The sequence below is a fragment of the Zingiber officinale genome, chromosome 1B (genome assembly GCF_018446385.1).
Source record: "Zingiber officinale cultivar Zhangliang chromosome 1B, Zo_v1.1, whole genome shotgun sequence".
Taxonomy (NCBI): domain Eukaryota; kingdom Viridiplantae; phylum Streptophyta; class Magnoliopsida; order Zingiberales; family Zingiberaceae; genus Zingiber; species Zingiber officinale.
In genome coordinates, this window is record NC_055986.1 from 53,293,142 (window position 1) to 53,317,722 (window position 24,581).

A 24,581-nucleotide genomic window follows, 5' to 3' on the forward strand; every position below is an offset into this window, starting at 1 on the left:
ATTTATCTTAAAGTCACCATTGTAATGAGGTAAAGATGCAATAGTAAATTGCAGTAGTGAGGTATATCCAATTATTAAGAAACTATGTGCACGGTGAGGTATATATGCAGTGAAATGAAAGACTTGCAGTTAATGAAAGTTGACAAATAATAACTGACATAAGTGAGGTAGTCCGGGAGAGAATGCCACTTTAAAATAAATAAATAAATAAAATCTAGAAGATACAACTCTAAAGAGTAATGAGTATCAATGTACCTCTCCAAATTATCTTGCAGCCCTTCCCAAGGCCTAATAAAATCTACTTCTTCAAAAGCAAAACCAGAGGTGAATATTCCCACAGCAAGGCGCTGATAAGAAGGGACTGATTATTATTCAATATGTCATTGTATAGGATTTGCAATTTGTTGAGCAAGGCCTAGTAGAGATGTCTTTTGGGCTCAATATTATGAAGTGTCATAAAATATTATGATTTTTTAATATGCAAAAAGTTATAAACTGTAATAGGTAGAGCACTTACGCCCTGATTATGATTTTCTCCAACATTCTTAAATTCAAATTCTTCAATACCCCCAATTCTTCTTGCCATTTTGCTTCCAGTCAATCCAGCTCCAGCAGCTGTCGCATCCAAAATGAGCATAGATATGTGTGTGTGTATGTATAAGATAGCATTAATAACTACGGACATGCATTTCAGAAAGCATTTGATAGCATTATTATCTTAGCAGAGAAAGTTCAAAGATGTAAAGACATGCATTTCAGAGAGCATCTGAAAATTTAGAGAGAATACATGGAAAGAATGAAAAGAATTAGTGGGATATTCTGTTTAATTTTAAGTTTGATAACTTCTGAAATATCTGCTGCTGTTAGATTTATTAAGCATGGCTGCTCGAACAAACTAAAATCCTCAAAGTCTCCAACTTCAAGTTTGATGTCCCATACAAACCCACCAATAGCCCATTATTGTAACCCATAGTAACTGACTCCAGTACTATAGATATCTACACTAACCAGGGAGGCAATTTCTCAAGCGGTCATCACTTTCCCACCAGCTTGCAACTCTCCACCTGCAGAAGCTAAAATATCTGCTGATTTCCACCAGCAAACAAAGAAGAGAATATTAGTTATTTTCCTCCAGTGGCATCAATCTATTACTCAAAATCCAGAAACTACTGCTTCCACTAGGCTTTCATGTATCCCCTTTCCAATAAGGGAAGGGTAAAGAGGTGAACCATCTCTTTTTCATCAATTGTGGAGGTAGAACAAAGACTCTGCCCACAAGTTCTAACATTGTAGAATCACAAGGCATTGACAATTTTCTAGCAATAAGTGAATCCTTCACCTATTTTGTTGGTTGATCGAATCCCTCATCACTTAAGATCTTCCTTTCGTAGATATCTACTTAAGTTCAATTGTGAACAGCATAGAAATCAAGTCTGTGTAACGTTGTCAAGTTTCTTAGACACTACTAGGCAATTAATAAATAGAACTTTTGGTATTTTACCAAAGGGCGTACTTGAAGTTTGATAATTACGAAATTACGCACATAGTTCCAAATTTACCAAAGGGCACATCCTATTTTCAAAATAGCTCTGCGGATGTCTAAATGCCTCCCAAGACTTCTAAAAACATTTTGATATTCTTCGAGTAGTTAAAATATCAATAAGGAAAGCAATTTATGAGACCATGACTCCAATGGTGGTCTTATTTTCGACATATTTTCCAATAGAGGGTTTCTAAAGCGTTTTGGACACAAAATCAAAAAATAATGGCATTGACAGTCACCTAAGAGGAATGTGAATGTGATAGTGGTCTTATATTATCATCTTAACCACTTAAGGTCATCATGATGTTTTTTAAAAAAAAACATTAATTAGCTAGAAGGTTTTCTAGTGGTCTAAATCAAAAAACATAATTGTGTGAATGAATTTCTAGACCATTATAAACGCAATGATGGTATCATATTATCATTTTGACTACTTCAAGGGTCATTAAGCTGTTTTGAAACACCGTGATAATACCAAAATCATCTTGATGACTTTCTGTACAAGAATATATATTAATGGTTTTCTAGTAATCAAAATGGCAATATAAGATCATATTTGCATTCATTGTGTTCCCATAAGTCCATTTATATCCTTAGATTTTGATTTTGACTAATTTTAATGGTCAAATAATGGTCATAATGGAAATATGACACCAAAATTACATTCATGATGCTTTTGTCTATCATGTCCTCACATTTTAATTTTAACAACTAGGTCTTTTGATCAAGACACCTTATCCTTTCTAGTGGTCAAAATAGTAATATAAGACTTTGGCTGTGCTTATGGTACTCCCAAAAATACACTTATACCCTTTAATTTGGAACCTTAAAAGCCCATTAAAATGGTTACTCAACTTGATTGTCTTTCTAATGGTCAAATAGAATAGAAGATCATTCCCATGGTGCTCTCCAAGTTCGTTCGTACCCTACTTTTTAATTTTGACCATTATATTCATGGTAGTTCAGTCCATTCATGCCCTTACTTTTCAATTCTGACCATTAAGGTGCTTTTACCAAAATACTTTAATAGCGTTTTAGGTCAAATGATTTCTTAGTCAAGCTCCCTAAAATCAATTTGTGCTCTTCTTATTTTGACCATTAGAAAGTTATCAAAATATTTTTAAAAAATTTAGAGGTATTTAGACAACTACATGGCGGTTTTAGGAATGAAGTGCACTCTGATATATTCCAATGTGTGATATGCCCTTTACTCAATATCAAACTTTAGGTGCATCTTTAGATAATATGTCATTGATTTTCATGACTAACACTGATATTTGTGTTCATTTAATTAAAATATATATAAATAAATAAATATGAAGACTAATTTATTTGAAAATTTAAGACTCAAATATGATAATTCCTTTAGCATTTTAGTCAAATATATAAAGAATATAATATTTACATATCTTTGTAATAGAATTTATGTTTGTTATATTGATGTCATGCAATTTTTATAGTCTCAATTTACCTATAATATGTTATAAGGTCCATTTATTAGTTCGACATTTTAATTAAATTATAAGAACAAGTTTATCTTTAGTTGAAATTGAGAAAATCAAAGTTCAAGCGTTGATAAACAAGCTAAAACATTTTTTTACTCAGAAAGATAAACAAACTAACATAACCTAGTCAAACTCAATTGGGCGGAAGGAACTTGACGAGGTACATGAACAGATTCTAAGTCAACCTCTTCCCTCAATTGGTGAAGCCTTTGCAAGAGTGCGACATGAAGCAAGCATACCAACTCATACTTGGAGTTAAAAAGGACTCCCACGAAAACTCTAGGAATGAGAGACCTATAGATAACATTGCATTTGTCACAAAAATAATGCAACCTATTGAAGATCAGAAATTCAATTTCCATCTATGATGCTCTCACTGCAATAATCTCTGTCACACCTAATAAAGACGTTGGGACCTCGACGGAGACATACAGATGTAAAATAATGGAAACAAAGACAATCCAAGGTTTTTCAAACATTATAGAGGAGAAGTATGATGAATCAAACAACAACGGAGTGTTTTGAAATAAGGATTGGTTCTATGTAAACTATTGAATAAATAAAATATGAAACAATTACAACAATGCAATGATTTACTCGTTAAGGGCTCTCCATGTAAAAACAAACTTCTTGGATATTTGATTTTGATGCATCAAATCATCATGTGATTATATAACAAATAATTCATTTCTTTTTTACGCAAATTCACCATGTGATAAGATCTTTAAGGTAAAAATGGCATAAGGAAACGTCTTTTTTATTACTTAAAAGGGCTATGCCCATTTGTCAAACTCTCTTATTCTACATTTTGTACTTCACGTTCCCAAATTAGCTTACAACTTGGTGTTGACTTATGATATTGATTGCACAGTTAATTTTTCAATCACTTCTTGTCAAATATAGGAGCAAGTATCAAGGAATAGGGAAGAGGGAGGATGATTGGCATTGCTAAGAAGGATTGGTTGACTACTATTTTGAGAATGGTGATCATGTGGAGAGGCAGGCTACTATGGCTGAATAGTCTTCCTTTTGCTTTTAATAAGGATGCAATGATGTGGCATCGTAGGTTAGGCCACCCTAATTTTCCTTATCTTAAAGGCTTATTTCTGCATTTGTTTATCAATAAAAATCTCAATTCCATATTAGATTTGTCAATTAGCTAAGCACACACAAACATCATTTCTAACTAAACCATACAAAGAGTAGTATCAATTTTCTACTATTTATAGTGATATTTGGGGACCTTCCCGAGTACAAATTATCATAGATGCTAAATGGTTCATTACATTTATTGATGACCACACTAGAGTAAATTAGGTTTATCTCTGTAAGGAAAAATTAGCTATTGTAATTTTTTTCCAAAATTTTTAGTTTTTGGTAAAAAAAAAACAATTTCAGACCTCCATTAAAGTTGACAATGGAAATATTCTAAATCCATCTTAGGAGAGTACCTAGCAACCAATAGGATCATTCACCAGAGTTCTTGCACTGACACACCATAACAAAAAGGTATAGTCAATAGAAAAAGTTGTTACCTACTTGAGGTTGCTAGTCCCTTCACTATGTATGTATATTCCTAAACATCTTTGAGGTGAAACTATCTTGATTGCCTCACATCTTATATATCATGTGCCTTCAAAATTTTCAAATTCAAAACTCCTATGCATATTCTCGTTCAAACCTATCCATTGTTCCACTCTTTCTCCTCTATTCCCCTTAAAAACTTTAGTTGTACAACAATTGTTCACGTCCATTCCCAAAATCATTCAAAATCAACCAAATGTAACTCCGCCCATGATGACCGGTCATGGTCGATCCCAAGCCCGGATAAAGGAGGAGGGTTGCGTTAGGTTGCCAGCCAGCGTCAAACTATGGCAAATATTCAATGAATGAATCCATTAAACTATTGTGCTAATGCTAGGTTGTTCCCCGGAAGGAATGCGTTGCAGGGTCCGACTGTAACGTCTCGGCAAGGACCGCTACATCTCCAGAACTCGGGTGTAGTGATAAATATGCAAGAGTTCGCGTTACAGGGTCCGACTGTAACGTCTCAGCAAGGACCGCTACATCTCCATGAGAACTTAGGTGTAGTGTTAAATAGGCAAAAGTTCTCACACCATAGGTTAAAATAAGAACAAATATGATAGGAAAACTAATAATCTAAGATTTGGAACATGGAATATAGAAACTCTCACGGGTAAATCAATGGAGGTAGTAGATATGATAATTAGGAGAAAAATTAGTATTTTGTGTGTACAAGAGACAAAAGCAAAGATAGTAGAGAACTCGGGTTTTAAGTTATGGTACACTGGAAAGAGTAAAAAATGGTATCGTTGTAGATAATTCTAATAAGAGTAATTAGGAAGAGAAACAACATTATAGCTCTCAAGATAGTAGTAGCAAAATAAATTATTAATGTAGTTAGCATATATAGACCTCCAAGTAGGATTAGGTGAAGACACCAATTATAAGTTTTGGAAGAGCTAGATGAGGTAGTACAAAAATTTATTTCAATAGGAGACATAAATGAGCATGTAAAGTAAGAAATGGAAAATATGATAGGGTGCATGGAGGTCATAATTTTAGACAAAGAAATAAATTAGGAAAAACTATATTGTATTTCGTAATAGCTATCAACTTATAATAGCTAATATGTTTTTCCAGAAGAGAGAAAAATATCCAATTACATTCAAAAGTAGAAATAATAAGTTGTAAATTGACTTTCTTATGGTCAGGAAGAGATTATAAAATTTGTAAAGATTAGAAAACTTAATCATCCAACATAAGTTAACGGTGTTAGATACGCATCTCATACATAATATTGGTAGTATGAAAACATTCATGGTTGAAGTGGTGAAAATTAAAGGATGAGAAATAAAATATCTTTAAAAGTTAAAGGATGGGAAATAAAATATCTTTAAAAATAACATAAAACATAAGTATTAGAGAAATTCACGATGACTCGATTATGACATGTGATAAGATGGTATCAAATTGAAAATAGTGGTTAAGAGTGTACTCGATGAGTCAAGAGGAAACGAATCAGCTTATAAGAAATATGTTGTAGGGACTTAGCAAAAACTAAATATACCTGAGAAAAAAGCTAAGAAAGTAGTGAGTGAAGCAAAAAATGAAACTTTTGAACGGTTATATCAAAAATTGGATACAAAAGAAGGGGAAAGAGACATTTATAGAATAGTTAAAGTGAGAGAAAGGAAAACAAGATATCTTAGCCAAATAAAATGTATTAAAGATGAATGTAATAGGGTATTAGTAAATGATGAGGAAATAAAAGAGTGGTGGAAAAGGTATTTTCATCAACTTTTTAATGAAGGTTTAGGTGACCAACTTAATTTAGGTAATTTAATTAGGTCAAATGAGCATAAGAATTTTAATTTTTATCGTAAAATTCAAACTTTAAAACAAACTTTAAATGAGATGCACAATGGAAAAGTCGTTGGGCCAGATGATATTCCGATAGAGATATGGAAGTGCTTAGGGAAACAAGGTATTGAATGACTTACAAAATTATTTAACATGATATTGAAAACGAAAAGAATGTTTGATCAATGGAGGATAAGTACTCTAATTCCCTTATATAAGAACAAGGGAGACATACAAAATTGTGCAAACTATAGAGGTATTAAACTAATCAGTCATACTATGAAACTTTGGGAAAAAGTAATAGAAAAAAGATTAAGAAAGGAGACCACGGTGACAGAAAATCAATTTGGATTCATGCCTGGAAGGTCGACAATAGAAGCTATACATCTCCTTAGACAATTAATTGAAAAATATCGGGAGTAAAAACAAGATCTACACATGGTATTCATTGACTTAGAAAAAGTTTATGATAGAGTCCCAAGAGAACTTATATGGAGAATTTTAGAAAAGAGAGGTGTTAGCATAACATATATTGAACTAATTAAGGATACGTATGAGGATGTAACGACCAGAGTAACTGAAGCATTTCCAATAAAGATAGGGTTACATCAAGGATCAGCCCTAAGTCCCTATCTTTTTACACTAATTATGGACGAACTCACTGCGCACATTCAAGACACAGTACCGTGGTGCATGTTTTTTGCAGATGATATTATTTTGGTAGATGAGACACGTGAAGGAATAAATGCTAAGCTTGAATCTTAGAGGGAAACGCTAGAAGGAAAAGGTTTTAAGCTTAGTAGATTAAAGACAGAATATATGGAATTTAAGTTTAGCAATATTAGAAGTAATGAAACAATTGTTAAGATAGGAGAGGACGAGTTGCTCGGAATCGAGAGATTTAAATATTTAGGATCATTTTTACAAAATGATGGAGGGATTGAGAGAGATGTCTTACATAGAATACAAGCAGGATGGGTGAAATGAAGGGGAGCGTCGGGTGTTTTATGTAACCGTAAAGTACCTCTTAAACTTAAAGGTAAGTTACATAAAGCAATGATTAGACCTTTATGTTATATGGAGTGAATGTTGGTATGACTCGGCGCGTGGCGTAAGATGAGAGTTGCAGAGATGAGGATGTTAAGGTGGATGTGTGGACATACGAAGATGGACAAAATAAGGAATGAGAGCATTAGAGAGAAAGTCGAAGTTGCATCTATTGAGGACAAACTCCAAGAGACACGTTTAAGATGGTACAGACATGTACTTAGACGACCAATAAATGCTCGAGTTAGGCGATGTGAAACCATGATAAACATGCATATCAAACGAGGAAGAGGACGACCAAAAAAGACTTGGTTAACAACAATAAAACAAGATAAAATTTATTTGAATAGAGATGATAATATAATAGGAGATAGGGCTCAATGGCGTAAAAGAATTCATACAGCCGACCCCACCTAGTGGGAAAAAGCTTGGTTGTTGTTGTTGTTGTATTCTCCCACATAGAGGGGTTATATAGATGTCACCTTTCATGAATATGAACCATTTTTTCCCAAGCTCCACCTTCAGAGGGAGATTCTAAAGAAAGTTGAGTCTGGGAATGAACTTAGCCCTCAACCGTTAAACCTTATCACTACCCTCCTTACTCAATGTAGATGAGCCTATAATGTCACAATTAGAACAACAACAATCAAGCTTTTATCTTACAAGTGGGGTCGATTATATAGATCCTCATATAACATTGGGTTCAATCATCTTCTATATCTTCATCTATATTTAATGAATTTTAACCAAGTCTCTTATAATCTCTATCTTCTTCGATTAATGTATGCATTTATTATGTTCTCACATTGTCTAACTAGAGTATTTATTGGATGTCTATATCAAAGTTTAAAATTTAGACCCATGCAGAGATTTCGGTCCCAGATCGAAATGATACAGTTTCGATATCGTATCATGCCGTGCCGATATGGTTTCGGTATTTTTTATTTAAACTTGAAATAATCTTCTAATAATAATAATTCAACTATCACAATTTAGAATGATCAGAGGTGTACAAGATTATAAGTGTTCTATAGGAATTCTTGACAGACCTTTATTAAAATTTCTTAAATAAAAGACAAATAATATTCCTAAGCATATTAGTAGAGACATTCTAAGATAAAAATATATGTTTCATATGTTCAGGAAATAAAAATTCTAAAAGTAAAAAAAGCAAAATATCTTAATAGTCATAGCTCTAAATTTAAATTAATTCTATATAATAAGTATATAAATTAATTAAAAAATGCTATGTTATGTATAATAATTATATAAATTAACTATTTATTTATTTAAATTAATTATTATTTTAAATAATATATATTTAAAATGATAAAAAAATCAGATTATTAATTAAATAGTAAAACAGAAAAGTATAAAATAATTAAAAATATATTAAAATATTAATCTGATTTATTAGATTTTTTAAAAAATTTTAGCATTTTTAAATAAAATTTAAATTAGTAAAATTAATTTTCAAAATATTAATTAATAAAATTTATTATTTTTTAAATTTTAAATATATTATATTTTATTGGAATAATTTAATTAGGTTTTATAATAACCTCTTCAAAATATCACACTTAGGAAATGTTTGAATTAATTAAATTAAAATATTTAATTTTTAACCCTAAATTCATGATCTTCGTGGCATGCTCCTCCGGTGGCGCCGGAGGCGTCCCGCGACTCCTCCGGCGCCGCCTGCCGCGATGGAATCGCGACACACCTTCTGCCACGCGACTACGAGCACACGCGATGTCGTGTACGCAATTCCTCTGTTGCATGCACGCGATGACATCACGACGAAATTGTCACTAGACTGGTGTCGATTTCGATGGTCAGGCAGAATGGTAAATTTTGCCCGTTCCGCCCGGCATAGAACAAAATTTTCAACCATGGTATATATTATTTTAAGCGCATCTCTTTAAGTTTTTACTTTATGTACAACCCCAACTCTCTCTAATATTATCATTTCTTATCTATCCATCCTCATATGTTTATATATCCACTTTAAAATACTCATCTCTCTACAACTCTGATCTTCTACTTGTGTGCCCGATTTATAATCTGACATTTAGTTTCATATAATATAGCATGTCTAACTGTGATTTTATACAACTTTCCTTTAAGTTTTAGAAGCATCTTACGATCACAAAGAACATGTCACACATTTATTTCAACCATCCTATTTGTATCCTATATAAAACTGTCTCTATCAACCCTTTCCATCCTTTTGCACAAAGGATCATATATACTTAAATCTCTTAGGTATAGATAATTCGTCATCTCCTATCTTACTAATTGTCTTGTTATGTCTACTACTATTAAACTTATATTCCGTATATTCTTTCTTCACTAAGTCTAAAATTCGAACTTAGCATTCACTATTCACATGTCTCATCAACCAAAACAATGTCATCTACTGACAACATGTACCATAGTAATGTGTCTTCGATGTACAAGTAAGTTCATCCAAGGCTAGTGTAAAAAAATATAGACTTAGAGCAAATTCTTATGTAATCTCTATCTATATAGGAAATGCTTTATTTATTCGCTTAGAGTCTTTTACTTTTATCGTTATATCCTATACATAGCTTAATTGTTTCAATATATGTTACATTAATGTCTTTCTTTTCTAAAATTCTCTACATAATTTTCCTTAGACTCTATTAAAAGTTTCTTTCTAAATTAATAGATACCATGTGTAAGTGTTGTTGGTTTTTCGATAATTTTCAATCAGTTGTTTAAGAAGATGTATAATTTCTATTATCGACTTTTTAGGCCAGAATCCATATTGCTTTTGTCATTTTGGTCTTAATCTTCTCTATGACTCTTTTTTCAAGTTTCATGATATGACCCATTAGTTTAAAGTGCTAATAATTCATACAATTTTGTGTCTCATTTGTTTTTATACATAGGAATAAAGTACTTACCTCAACTGATAACATTTTTGCATTTTCAATACTAGATTGAATGATTTCATAAACCATTCAATACCCTACTTCCCTAAGTACTTTCATACCTCTATTGGAATATCATCCGTTCCGATCATTTTTCCATTTTGCATATCACTTAACATCTATTCTAATTCTAAAATTTATATTCTCAAATAAAAATTTCAATTTGTATACATCTCTAATTTACTTAATTTCCTAAGCTAAGTTGCATCTAAATCTTCATAAAAAAGTTAATGAAAATATCTATATAATCACTCTTTATTTCCCCATCCTTCATTAGTACCCTTTTGGACTCATCTTCAATGCATCTTATTTGGATAAGATCATTTGTTTTCTTCTCTCTCGCTTTAGCATATGGTTGTAAACAAGCCAAATCGAGTCAAGCTTTATGATATTCAAGCTTGTTTGATAAGATAACAGCCTAAAATGAACCAAGTCATTGAAATGATGGTTTCTTTTTTTATGAGTTTGAGCTAGATTTGTTTAGATGTTATCGAGCTCTCAATTCTAGCTTATTTGATTATTTAAAAATTTTACATTTTAAGCTTATTTAATTAGTTATTGAGTTTGATAATACAAACTTATTTATTTATTTTAAAACTTTTTTTGTTTATTTGGCATATTAATAAGAGTTTTATTGATCAATATGGTTCTTGAACATTATTCACAAACGTTGTTCACAAACGTTAAAGAGCTGAACACATATGTTAGAGATTATTCGTTTAATTTAACAAGTTGTTCAAGCTTATTCATTTAATTGATCTTGTATGTATTAAATGAACATAAATAAATTCTTACCAAACTGAACACTAGGCTTAAGCTTATTCACAAACATTCGATTCATTTCCAAGCCTATATTAGTTATTTTATAGACATCTCTTTTCTCTTCTTTTGCATCAAGCTGTCAATATAAGCATTCAAAAGCTTCACTCTTAGCTTCACTCGCTACTTTGTCAGTCTCTTTCTCGATGACCGCATATTTTTTTAAAAAAAAAATTTCATTCTCACAAGTGTATAGTTAGTATGATATTCTTTTTCCATCATTTTCTTTGTATTTCCTCATTCCACCATCAAAATTCTTTATTTGGTGATGTTCATCCCTTGACTCACGGACTACACTCTTGGCGATCATTTTCAAATTTAATGTCATTTTATCCCATGTTGTAGTCTAATAAACATGTATTTCACTTAATATTTGTGCACCTATCCTCTCTGTTAAGATGCATTACTTCCCATCTTTTAATCTCCACCATTTGATCCTAAGAGTGCACATCCTTGTACCATACTTGAAGTGTGTATCTAACACTATATTGGGTGGTTAAATCAAGGATTAAAATCTCCACTCATGCCAAGATTTTTATCCTGGACTAAAACAATACAGTTTCGGCATCATATCATGTTGATATAATTTCGGTATTTTTTAAAATTTTAAATATAAATATATATTAAGATTTGATTATTAATTATATTTTATATTTGAAATGTTGAATTTATAATTCAATATTTTTTATAAGAAAATGCCTATTAAATTTTTATAAAAAATATTTTAAAAAATAATTCTTAAAATTCAAAACTTAATTAAAAATTATAAAATTATTTGAAAGGCTAAAAATAATTATAAATATTTTGAAAATCTTAAATTATTTTTTTGAATGCATTTGTAAATTTTTAATTTAAAAAAATTTAGTTGAAATGTTTAAGAAATATATTTTTTAGATTATTTTAAATTTATATTTACTTTAAAAATTATTTTAAAAAATATTTATTAAATTTTAAAATTATTTAAAAATTTTGAAATAATTTTAATATTTAATAACTATTATTAATAATAGTTTATTTATAAAAAATACATATTTAAAAAATAAAAAAATCGCAATTACAATGACCTGCGGAAACCATCGCGACAACACGGCCCCTGCCCCTGCGGAGGGTTTTAGTAATATATAATATGTTATTAGGATTTTTTAAAATTTTAAATAAATTTTTATATATTTTAATGGGATAATTCAATTAGAATTTTAAAAAATGTTTGGTTATTTATTTAAGTTAGGGATCTTAGATTCATCAAAAAAAATATATTAATAACATAGCTAGGAGATAAATAAATAAATAATTTATTATATATTTTTAGAATTAAAATAAATCAAATATCTAATTAATTAGATAATTTTATTAGGGTTTAATTAAGTCTCTTTGGATTATCCCTATCATACCTAGGAATTGTTCAGTTTTAATTAAAAAAAACCCTCAAATTTAATTTAAAAACCCTCACTTGCTCCGCCGAGTTGCAACCCCTCGGGCACGACGAGGGGTCACGCAAGCCTTCCACGGCGACAGCTTGGCCCCTCCGACTAGCCACAAGGATGGCGCGACCCCTCTACATGGTTGCACGGGTCGCACCTCCTTCACGGCTGCCACTAGGCCTGGTGCTGAATCGTGCCAATGTCGGTCGATGAGTAGGAGATTTCAATCCTTGGGTCAAATTTTTAATGACCTTGCAATCTTTATAAATGTTTTTATTCTTCTTCCTGATTAGAAAGTAAAATTATAATTTATTGTTCCCACTTTTGAACACAAATAGGTATTCTTCTTTCTTCTTCAAATAAATATATTAGCTATTATAAGTTTATATACCATCACAAAATTCAATATAACATTTTCTTCTTCATTTCTTGTTTCAAAATCATAGCCCCCATACACCCTATTATATTCCGCATTTCTAACATTTACATGCTCATTTAAATCTCCTCCTATTAAAATCATCTCATTTATTAGAACTTTTTGTATTACCGCATCTATATCTTCTCAAAATACGTGTTTGATGTCTTTATCTAATCTATCAGCCTTTCTGACTATTCATATTACTTTGTCCCTTAAGAAATTATTTACAATAATATTTACTTTATTTTTATTTATTTTTTTACTCTTTCCCATATACCATACTTAAAATCTACGTTCTTTATCATCTTTGTTTTCTCCCCTACCTATTTTATCTTTTATAAATATAAAATATTAATTCTTTTTATAATTATAGTATCTACTACCTGTATTTTTTTTTACTAGTAAGCACTCATACATTTTATATTTAAAATCTATAGAATTCTATGTAGTCCTATAATATTTGTTCTTATCAAACCTATAATGTGAGAATCTTTACATATTTAACACTACGCCTAAATTCTCAAAGAAATGTAGTGGTCCTTGCCGAGACATTCCTCTTGGGGAAATACCTAACATTAGTGCAATAGCTTGATGAATATATATATACAATAGCTAAGTTTTACGCTAACTGGCAACCTAATGCAACCCTTTATTCGAGCTTAGGACTAGTCATGGCAAAATTTATTCACCATGAGTGGAGTGATAATGCCACAATTATAACAAGAAAAAATATTAAAGACAGAGGAGATAATCCTTAACTCCCTTGGTTGCTTGCTCATTCATGCAGAAATCATTCTCAAGATAGTGACAAGCCTAATGCAAAACAAAGATAAGAATGTGATTTCATTCCTCTATTAAGTTTTGAACCATCAAGGTAAAGTGAACAAGAACTTGGGTGAATTTAGACATACCCATCACTTTAGCAAAGGTATAAGATCATGTACACAATATCCCATTTTAAAATTTATTTCGTATAAGAAACTATCACTTAATTTTTAACTTTCACCACTACTTTAAACAAAAAATGAGATACTAAAAGATATTAAAAAGGCTCTTGCGAACCCAAAGTGGAGATTGGTTGTTTAGGAAGAAGTGAAAGCCTTAGAGAAGAATAGTACATGGGAGATTCAAGAATTGCCTAATGGTAAGAAGATAACCGGATGCAAGTGGGTATTCACAATCAAATTCAATATTGATGGTAGTATCAAATGATACAAAACAAGGTTTGTTGTTAAAGGCTTTACTCAAACATATGATTTAGACTACAAGGAAATGTTTTCTCCTGTAGCTAACCTCAATTCAGTTAAAGTCCTCTTATCTCTAGCAATAAATCTTGATTAGAACCTTTAATAGTTAGATATAAAAAATATCTTTTTAAATGGAAATATACATAAAGAGTGTATATAGCCTCCTCCAAGGTTTAAAAGGGGATCAATTGGTGTGTAAATTGAAAAAATCATTTTATGGCTTGAAGGAGTCTCTAAAGGAGTGTTTGAGAATTTTACTCAAGCAATAAAAAGTCGAGGATTTCTACAAGTACAATCAGATCCTACTTTATTCTACAAACATTCTTAGAATGGTAGAAGGGGTCATTTGTATTATATATGTGAATGATATAATTATTACTAGTAATGATCACACGCAGTTAGAATCTATCTAGTTGGTGCATTGGAATTAAAAAGTTTGGGTGCTCTTAAACACTTCCTAGGTATGGAAGTGGCTAGAAGTAGTGTAGGAATTCTTGTTTCTCAAAGAAAATATATACTTTAAGAGAGACATATGTTGGGGTGCAAGCCAATTGAGATATCCATAGAGCCAATGTTAAATTTGGATTGAGGGTGGAAAGGAGGTTAATCAAGAGCATTATCAAAAGATTCATAGGTAAACTTATTTCCCGATCACAAACTCGTCCTAATATGACCTTTATAGTAAACGTTGTTAGCCAATTTATGACAGATACTCCGCGAATGGACATATTTTTCAAGAAAGGAGGTCACAAAATGGTAGAAGTCTATGCTAATATTGATTGGGTAGTTCCTTTGTGGATAGGAGATAATTTCATGATAGTGCGCATATATTTGGGGCAACTTAGTGACATGGAGAACTAAGAAACAACCAGCAATGGCTCAAAGCAATGCATAGGCAGAATTTTGAACACTTGCACACCGGAAATGTGAGGGGATATGGCTCAGAGGTTACTAGGATAATTGAAGATATTTAATGACTCTCCAATAATGCTTTATTGTGATAATCAAATAGTTATTAGTATTCCTCACAATTCAGTTCATCACGATTGAACAAAGCACATACATGTGGATCGTCATTTCCTCACAGAAAAAATTGATAAAGGGAATATCCACATGATATACATTCCAACTAAGAAACAAACCGTTGAAGTCTTAATAAAGACTTTTCAAGTCAATACATGGTAAACAAGTTAGGAAAGATAAACGTTTCCATTCGGGGGAGCATTGGAATATTCTAAGAGTGATTTAGCAAATCATTTTATTAGAAGATTGATTTATTTGTTTTTTATTTTTTTTATTTTTAGTTGATTCTTTTCTGAGAGGAGCTTTGTCGCAATAGTAAAGTTGTTGTGTGCAAGTCACAAGTTCGAGTCGCGAAAACAACCTCTTACAATGCAAGTAAGGTTGCATATAATAAATCCTTCGTCAGGACCCTGCATTAACAGGAGCTTCGTGCACAGTGGTCCTTTAGTTGATTCTTTTCTAGGAAATTCTTTCCTTTATTTTCTTTTTGTTTTTTTTCCTTATAGTTGAAAGATTATGACCTATATGCCTTATTTCATTTCGTAGACAAAGTTGTATATATATGAGCTAAATTATTATAATAAAAAAGTATGACGATTTGTTATAATAATTTTAATTTTCATTCTCAATTCTTTCACAGCATTTTTCGTATATCATAAAGGATAATGTAGCTACAAACAAATCATGCTCGGCAAGTAAGCTTGGTCAATAAAAAGGACCATGGCCAATATGGTCATTTATTTAATGAACTATACAACATAAGAACATATAAAGGGATACGAAGAATCCAATCTTTTTTTTCCTTTTTTTTTTTTTTTTTGAGTAAAGCGCTTAAAGGAGCCAAATAGAGGACTAGGGTTCAAATCTCAAATTGGATGAATATCTTGAAGATTGAATTCTGAGTGTGCATAAGTTGTGCTCCGGATTTACCCTATAGACGAACCAAGGGGAAAGGTCATCTACCTCCAAGATTAGTGGACGAAGCTCGGCACCTAGATTATTAAAAAAAAATAGAATCCATTCGTTTAGAAGTTAAATGTTGAAGTGGTTGAGGCTAGATACTAGATGGCTTGTTTGGGGGTTAATTAGTAAAAATTTTATAACTTTTGTTCTAAATTTCAAATCTAATATAGCGTTCAAACATTTTCAAATTTAAGTTTTAGTTTTAAATATATAATCCATTGTTAAGTTGGTGACATAGAAGAATGCCAAAGCAATCGATTTGTCTATATTATCTACCAAGTGGGTACTAGCCATGCCACGCCAACTTAGGTGGAAAAAATTAACTATAGCAAAGTTCAATACAAGGCCTAGAGATAGTGCCTTAAAAAAATCTAATTTAAACTAGTAACATGTCATAAATTAGTACCTAGTTGACAGATATATCACAAATCACCTAATCTAGCATTTTGCCAACTCACCGCAACATCACCAACTTAACAGTGGATATAGACAAGTGCAACTGACTCATAAATTTAAAACTAAAATCTAAAATTTGTGAAGATTTAAAAAATTTTAAGCATTATGATAATTACATTTTCAAATCTAAATTTTTGTTTTAAATATAGTCCGTTATTAAGTTGGTGATATAGAGGAGTGCTAATGTAGTCGATTTGTCTACATTATCTACCAAGGGAGGCCTAGCCATGCCACATCAACATAGGTGGGAAAAAAACAATAGTGGAGTTGAGTTCATGGTCAACACGGGGACTAGAGATAGTGACTTGAATATTTCTTCTTGTATTTAAACTAGTGACACGTTATTGATAGTACCTAGTTGTAACATAAGTAGGCATCAACTAATCTAACATTTTACCACGTCACCGCCACTTCACCATGCCACCAACTTACTAGTGGATAGACCACCTTACCACCATACCACCAACTTAATAGTGGATGGACCACCACATTACCAACATACCACTAGATGGAATTGGCTTGGATGATAAATTTAAAACTAAAATATATCATTGTGAATATTTAAAAAAAAATAAACATTATGCTAATTTGAAATTTCATAAAGATTGTGATTGACTTATTAATCAAGCCTTTATTTTAACCAACCAATGTTTTGTGTGCTTATGCATGATTTATAATAAAATGATGTGTCTTTAAGTTAAAATTGGAAGGGACTAGAAGGGGTAAGTTAAAGGTGCACCTCCAAAGGAAGCAGCAACTGCTACAGAACCAGCTACAGATCCTGCAGCAGTAGCTATGGCAGCAAATCCACTTGCTCCAATAACAGGGATTAGAGTCCCTAATGTGGGAGCTAAAGCACCAAACCCTGCAGCAATTGCTGGAGCAGCCAAACCTATAGATAGTGGATAAGTAACTTATAAAACTTGCATGAAGGTAAATCAACCAAGGAGTAGAATTTATTATTAATAATTTGGCATATCAAACCTCCAGTTAGAGCCATCAAAGCTCCTCCAGTCAATGCGGCTGCACCTATGACTCCACCACGTTTCCATTTTGACCATTTGCTCTTTTCAGATTCATTTTCTTGGGACTGTACTTCCTCTTTTGCTGCAGCCATTGCAGAGCAAGCAACCATTATCTCCATAGCCTCCTATAACACCAAAGTTCAAAGGTTAAGAGCCCTAAATTAAATGAGTTGCTAAGAGGGGGAAAAAGTTTCATTCCTCAAGTGCAACTATTTTGGCAATAGGTATGCTAATCTTGGGGGGAGACTACCAATTTATTAATAATTGAAAATGAGCAGAATGTACAAATCAATTGAGTTAATTAATCTAGTCTTGTAAATCCTGAAATTCAATATTCATGATGGCAAATTGGTTACTAGTAGTAAAGCAGCACTGCACTTCCAGGTGATTTGAAATATTGACCCTAAAATTGAAAGATCACCTCTTTTTTGTTAGCACGGATAAATAAACACTTAGGCACAATCAAACGTGTGTAGCTCACTAATTGATAGTATTTTGGTTTTTAGCAACATGGATCACAAGTTCTGGAAGATTGGGTAAAAAGCTAGAATTACAAGCTTTTAAAGCCATTAGCAGGAATCCCTATGGAAGATCATACTAGGGCTGAGAAGCTGAAAATTCATACCATGGTAGGGTTGTGCGAGGAAACCTCATACTAAAGAACCCTAGCTTTGTAACATCCTCGTAAGATAAACTCAAATTAATAATTATCTCAGCACATGTAGCACTAATATTGATTTTCCACATCTCCATCAGCATGTCTCAATTAACCACTAGAAATTGGACTTCATCTACCCATTAGAAACTGAATTGATACAAGAATAGGATAAATGCACATATCTCCAAGACCTCTAATATAATGGATCACATATAATGCATAAGAGATATAATAAGAAAGTTCGGAGTAGAATGAATCTCGATTAGAATCAATTGATCCCAACTCTCCTACATATCTTAATAATTAGCTTCATTTTGTTTGTCACTTTTATATTATATTATATTATATAATTAAAACTTGTACATAATTAATCACGATAAAACTCCATAACCACCTTATCTTAGTCTCCTCTAGCAATCTAGACTTCCATGCTAGGTTTAAAATTTTGAGCTATGTCGAAATTTCAATTTATGATATACAGTTTCGATATTGTGCTATGTTGATACAGTTTTAGTACTTTTAAAATATAAATATATTAATTAAAAAATATTTTTACTAATATTTGATTGTTATAAATATTATATGAAAAATTCTAAAAAAAGATGTGTTAGCATAGCATATATTGAACTAATTAAAAATATCAATAAGGAAGTAACAATCAGATTAACTAAAACATTTCGAATAAAGATAAAGTTACATCAAGTATCAGTTCTAAGTCCTTATCTTTTTACACTAATTCGAACTCACTGGACACATTTAAGACAAATTCAAGACATTGTGGTATATGTTGTTTGCAGATAATATTATTTTAGTAGATAAGACGCGTAAAGAGTAAATACTAAAGTAAAATCTTGTCGAGAAATACTTGAAATGAAACGTTTTAGGCTAAGTAAAGCCAAAATATATGAAATTTAAGTTTAGTAATATTAGATATGATGAGACAATTATTAAAATAAGAGATGAAGTTATTTAAAACTGAGAGCTTTAAGTATTTAAAATCATTTTTGCAAAACGAAAGAGGGACTGAGATAGCTCTCTTACATAGAATAAAAGGAGGTTGGTTGAAATGGAAGAGAGTGTAAGGTGTTTTATGTGATTATAAAGTACCTCTAAAAATTAAAAGGAAGTTCTACAAAACAGTGGTTAGACCTGGCATTGAATATTGGGCTATGACTCGAGCACATAAACAGAAGATGAGAGAGATGAGGATGTAAAGGTGGATGTGTGGGCATACGATGATGGACAGAATAAAAAATAAGAGTATTAGAGAGTCAGAGTTGTATCTATTGAGAGAAAACTATGGGAGACATTTAAGATAGTACGGACATGTACTATGACAGATATGCACATTAAACGAGGAAGAGAGATCAAAAAAGACTTGGTTAGTAACAATAAAATAAGATATTTTATGATTCATTATTCCAACAAAACTATTAATACTAATACTTCTAACATGTGAAAACTTCATGTCTAAAGGATTTTACGATATGATGCTTTGGTAAAATAAGTTAATTAAAAAACCATAATAGTGCATATTATTGAAATTGGGGCATTTTTTCATTTAATTGACTGAAAAATCAGTTGAAAAAGTATGTCTATCAATAAAAAACATACCACTGTGATCCACTTAACATCAAGCCAAGTTGCTAACAACCGTATGGCAACACGATGTCTAGCATCATAGCCATTTCGAAACTTAGATATTTTGTCATCTTGAGGTATATCGGCCACACATGCAGAAAGGAGTTCATACAACACTACCAGTCTCCTCTTTTGATAAAAAGGAGAGTCTGTTATTATTGGTCCTTCACTGCATTGGCTGTCAAACTGATTTTGTAAGTCCTCCATTTTAAGAGACACCTTCAAATTTCTGTTTTCCAAAGTTGGACATGTTTCTGATGTCTTCTCTAAGCTCTTATGGGATGCCAATAAGGTAGGTTTGTCAAAATCTTCCTGATCCTGATTCTGATGCTTCTCACAGGATACCTTGCCAGAAGAAGTTTCTAAGCTCATTGACATGGCATCAACTCCCTTTTTTAAAGCGAATTCTAGCTCATCCTTCTCTGAAGAAATTTCACCGTCTTCTTCAAAAATCATTCTCATATACTGTGACAGAAGGAATAAAACCAGAAGTCATTGAGCAACATTCATAACATTGGCAGTTTGCACCTGCATAGACCTTCATAATGACATCAAAATGACAGCTCAGTGTTAATGTTTACTGAATCATTTCTTCAAAGTAATATAAAATTATCAATATTGCACTTATGAAGTTATTGTCCAAGAACAGAAACTTTGACTAGAAAGATCAAAAATACTTCTTTCATACAAAAGCAGCTTTTATTAGAATATATCTGATTATTAAAAAAGTATGTTTCAAGCAACACTTTTTACAATTTTATTATTAACAAACACAAAGCTGTTGTATAAAGTGATTGCTTCAGAAGACTTGGAGCAAATAATCTTCAAACTATTAAACTGATTTTGTTTCCACTGTCAATTATAATCTTACACAGAAATTGTTCAAGCATCGAGGCCTCAGACTTGTGAGTTGGATGTCTCAAATCATCTTAAGGCAGACCCTATTAATTATTGAAGCACAAATTAAGACAATCATTGCACAGGCCTGCCAGAAGTCAAAATGAAATTTTTTTTAATGAAACAATGAAGAAACAGTTTGTGGATATAAGTAAAAAATTTCTCTGATGTATGATCTATAGAAACCAACAAAATCTGAAGGAAAAATCCAAGCATTCCTCAAGGGATAGTGTCATAGATATGCCCTTGAACAAAAATCCTATCAGTGAAAAGTATATGCATAGTTGTAACCATAACATAAAATGTTAAAACAATTTAATGATAGTAATTTTCTCAAACATCGAATAAAAATTCATACATCATCATCATAAAAGGAAATTTTCCCTCAATTGTGAGCCATGAAGCACTCAAACTTTTGGAACCTTTAACAAGAGTTGGTGTATTAGGAAATTCATATTGTTTATGCTACAACCATTGATCAATCTTCATTGAAGATTTAATGCCATATTAGGAAGACTTGTTGGGCCAACTACAAGAAAAACAAGTGCATTGCTCGATCAAATAAGAAAGATTGTGTTCCACTATGGAAAGACAAAGCTTGGGCATCATAGATAATTTGTCATACGCTCCCATCAATTAGAGTTTAGGATGTGAGTAGAAGGAAACCAAAGAAAAATGCATGTAACATATTAAAAGTGACTTAAAATATCTAAACATTATATCTACAACAGTCTTACATATAGTTCAATGTGAAAGAATAACCATACAGCAAACCACATATTATTAGAACTCTTGCATGCTGAATATGCTAAAAAGCAGTCATCATCTTGGTCCTGTCATGGCAAGGTTTGTAAAGTCAAGTAGTACTTTAGAACTTTGCAACTCATAGTTATATCCCAATATGTAGCTTAATATTTTTAGCACAACATCTGTACTAGTGGTTGGTTGATTGGACAGGCCTAGAAATGGACTAGATGGAGAACATTTTTGTAATTATAGGATTCAAAAACAAGCCAATAGCAAGTTAAACTTAATTAATTGGCTATTCGTCCAATATTAAGCTATTATGAATGAACCAAATTTAAACGTTCATATAGTTAGCATTTATTTTCTAGACAAGGAATTTTGCAGTTCATAGTATTTTAAAAGATCATGAGATCCACACTTCCTCTTCCACATGTATTAATAACACAACCTCCTAGATTGACTCATCTAATCATTAATGATCATCAAGGTTGGAATTTTGCATTGTCAAAACTAATTTTTTGAAAAAAAAAAAATCCATTAGACATGTCAAAGCATAAGATAAGTAGGAATTTCAATCAAAAGCAACACCATGAACAGATCATGTGATTTTTCATAATTATGAACATGGTGAATCATGGTTGGGTGCTGATCCCAACCCAAAATAGTTGGACATGATTTGTTGTTCTTGTTGCATTCAACAATGACGAACTATAAAATTATCACATTCCTTTCAAAATCATAAGCATTTTCGATAGAAGCTCTGATAGTCCATCAACTGGTTCATGGAATTATTAATGAGTAACATAGAAGCCAAAAAAATCATCAAAAGATGGGGATAAATTAATGGTTTTGATGATACTTTGCAAACATTGTTGAGTCTTGCTATTAAATATATTTGATTAGATCTACATTGTCATTGACTCATCAATATGAGAAACTAAGGATGCTTGGCATGTATCCTTTCCATTATTTAAATAGTTATGTCCCATAATCATTGTAATGTTGATGCTACTGTCCAAGATGACACAAAACATCTTCAACACTGAAGACCCACTGACATTCCAAAACATGGTTGAGCCAATTATGGATTTGCCATAAGGTACATAAATAATAAAACCCTAAGCAGCAAAACCTCGATACAGGTTTCATCCATTTCATTTTTGAAGTCATTATCGAGAAGACATGATGAGATTAAGGTCATGCTTGATGATTATATTGCCACAAAATGGATATTCCTAATCAAATGGATGAGCAAAACTAATCATAATTTACATTTGGATATGAAAGAATGAACAAAAGGATCTTGACATTTACCTACACAGATACACAACCAAAGAGGGTCCCTATCAACGCGCCAATATGACTTTCCATATTAGCTCTGTTTTGGCACTAGGATTATTTGTCTTTAGTTTGGAATCTTAGTTATACTTGTTTTAAAGAAATACATGAGCAGAAAAATGATGTTTCAATAGTTCCATGTGTCCTTATTCATACGTTTGCCTCCTCACTCTCCCCTTCCACCATAGAATCTAGCTTCTTCACCACATCAATATCAAGGTAACAGAAAGTTTTCAAAAATGTCACCTTGATTTCCTAGATTTCAATTGCAACATCTATAAACGCCCATACAATCCCAGATCAGTGTGAAAAACTTGGAAAAGATAAGGACAGCATCGTTCCACTGTCCCCACAACCGCCTAGAAAGAAAGCGACTCGTAACTATCAAAACTCGCACAGACAAGTGATCGGGCAAACTAACAAACAGGTTCTTCAATTACAATAACAACCACCGATTAACAACCCAAACACACAAAAAGTATGAAGGATGGTGTGTGCGAAAATCAGTGTACCGCTCCTATGTGATGTGTGACTTCCGATGACCCAGCAGTCTCCTCCAATCCTAGCCAGGCCTTGGAATCAATGTTCAAAAACCTATTCCGTCCAATAGGAAAAGACTCAGGCACATGCATCTTGGAACGAGTTCGTGAAGGAAAGGAGAAAGCAAAGACCAAATGAGGGAACCTGAAAACAGGGCGGAGAAGACCTCGGGACTGATGTGTCCAGAGTTCGGGATCGTCGCCGTCACTCTCACTGCTAGTGGCGCTAGCGGAGCTGCACCTGTCCCTTGCGTTGGGATCAACTTCGGAGACGTCGGAGCCAAGGGGGTGAATCTGATGGATCTGAGCCTGGCGGAGGGCGAGTGCCAGAAGCGCTCCTGCCGCGTATCTCTGCGTCGCACTTAGCATCGAGGAGGCCATTGTCACCGGACCAGTTACTTCTCAGGAGGGTAGCGATGAACACCACCGTAGGATCAGCAGATACTGGAAGCGGTCTTCGGCTCCTTCGCGATGCACAAGGTATCGTTTGGTTTCGTTTATTGAAGTAGACGACCCGTCAATCACGACACAAATGATTTTTTTTTTTTTTCAATTTACTAAACCATGTATTTAAATTTTGGTAAAGTGGAGAAAAATCCCCAATCTCATCTTTAATGTTGCATGCAGTCCCCCTATTTAAAAAATTTTATTTCCATTCCCTACATGCAAAGTTTCCTTTGCTTCAACTCCCCTCATGTAAATATCATGACCAAATTGTCCTTAGATGTTTTAGGTATAAAAAATTTTAAAACGAGTATAATTCTGATTAAATTCAGTACTTTATAACTAGAATTCAGTACTTTATACTAGAATTGAGTATATTTTCTATCAAAATTAACCCTCATATTTTTCGGTACAAATACTCTAAAAATGAGTATAATTCCTATTAAATTCAGTACATTAAACTAGAATTGAGTATATTTTTTATTAAATTGAGTACGACATTTTTCCTG

General features: G+C 32.2%; 1 protein-coding gene across 1 annotated transcript in view; it reads right to left on the minus strand.

The window, feature by feature from the left end:
• Positions 1-24,131, minus strand: part of LOC122056613 (transmembrane and coiled-coil domain-containing protein 4-like) — a gene marked incomplete in the record, with an annotated part of 120,688 nt that extends 96,557 nt beyond the window's left edge. The window contains 7 exon segments of the mRNA XM_042618640.1: positions 257-347; positions 518-615; positions 17,523-17,675; positions 17,768-17,933; positions 20,081-20,572; positions 23,602-23,683; positions 23,774-24,131. Of these exon segments, the coding sequence (XP_042474574.1) occupies positions 257-347; positions 518-615; positions 17,523-17,675; positions 17,768-17,933; positions 20,081-20,572; positions 23,602-23,683; positions 23,774-24,009 (1,318 nt within the window).
• Between the last annotated feature and the right edge of the window lie 450 nt (positions 24,132-24,581).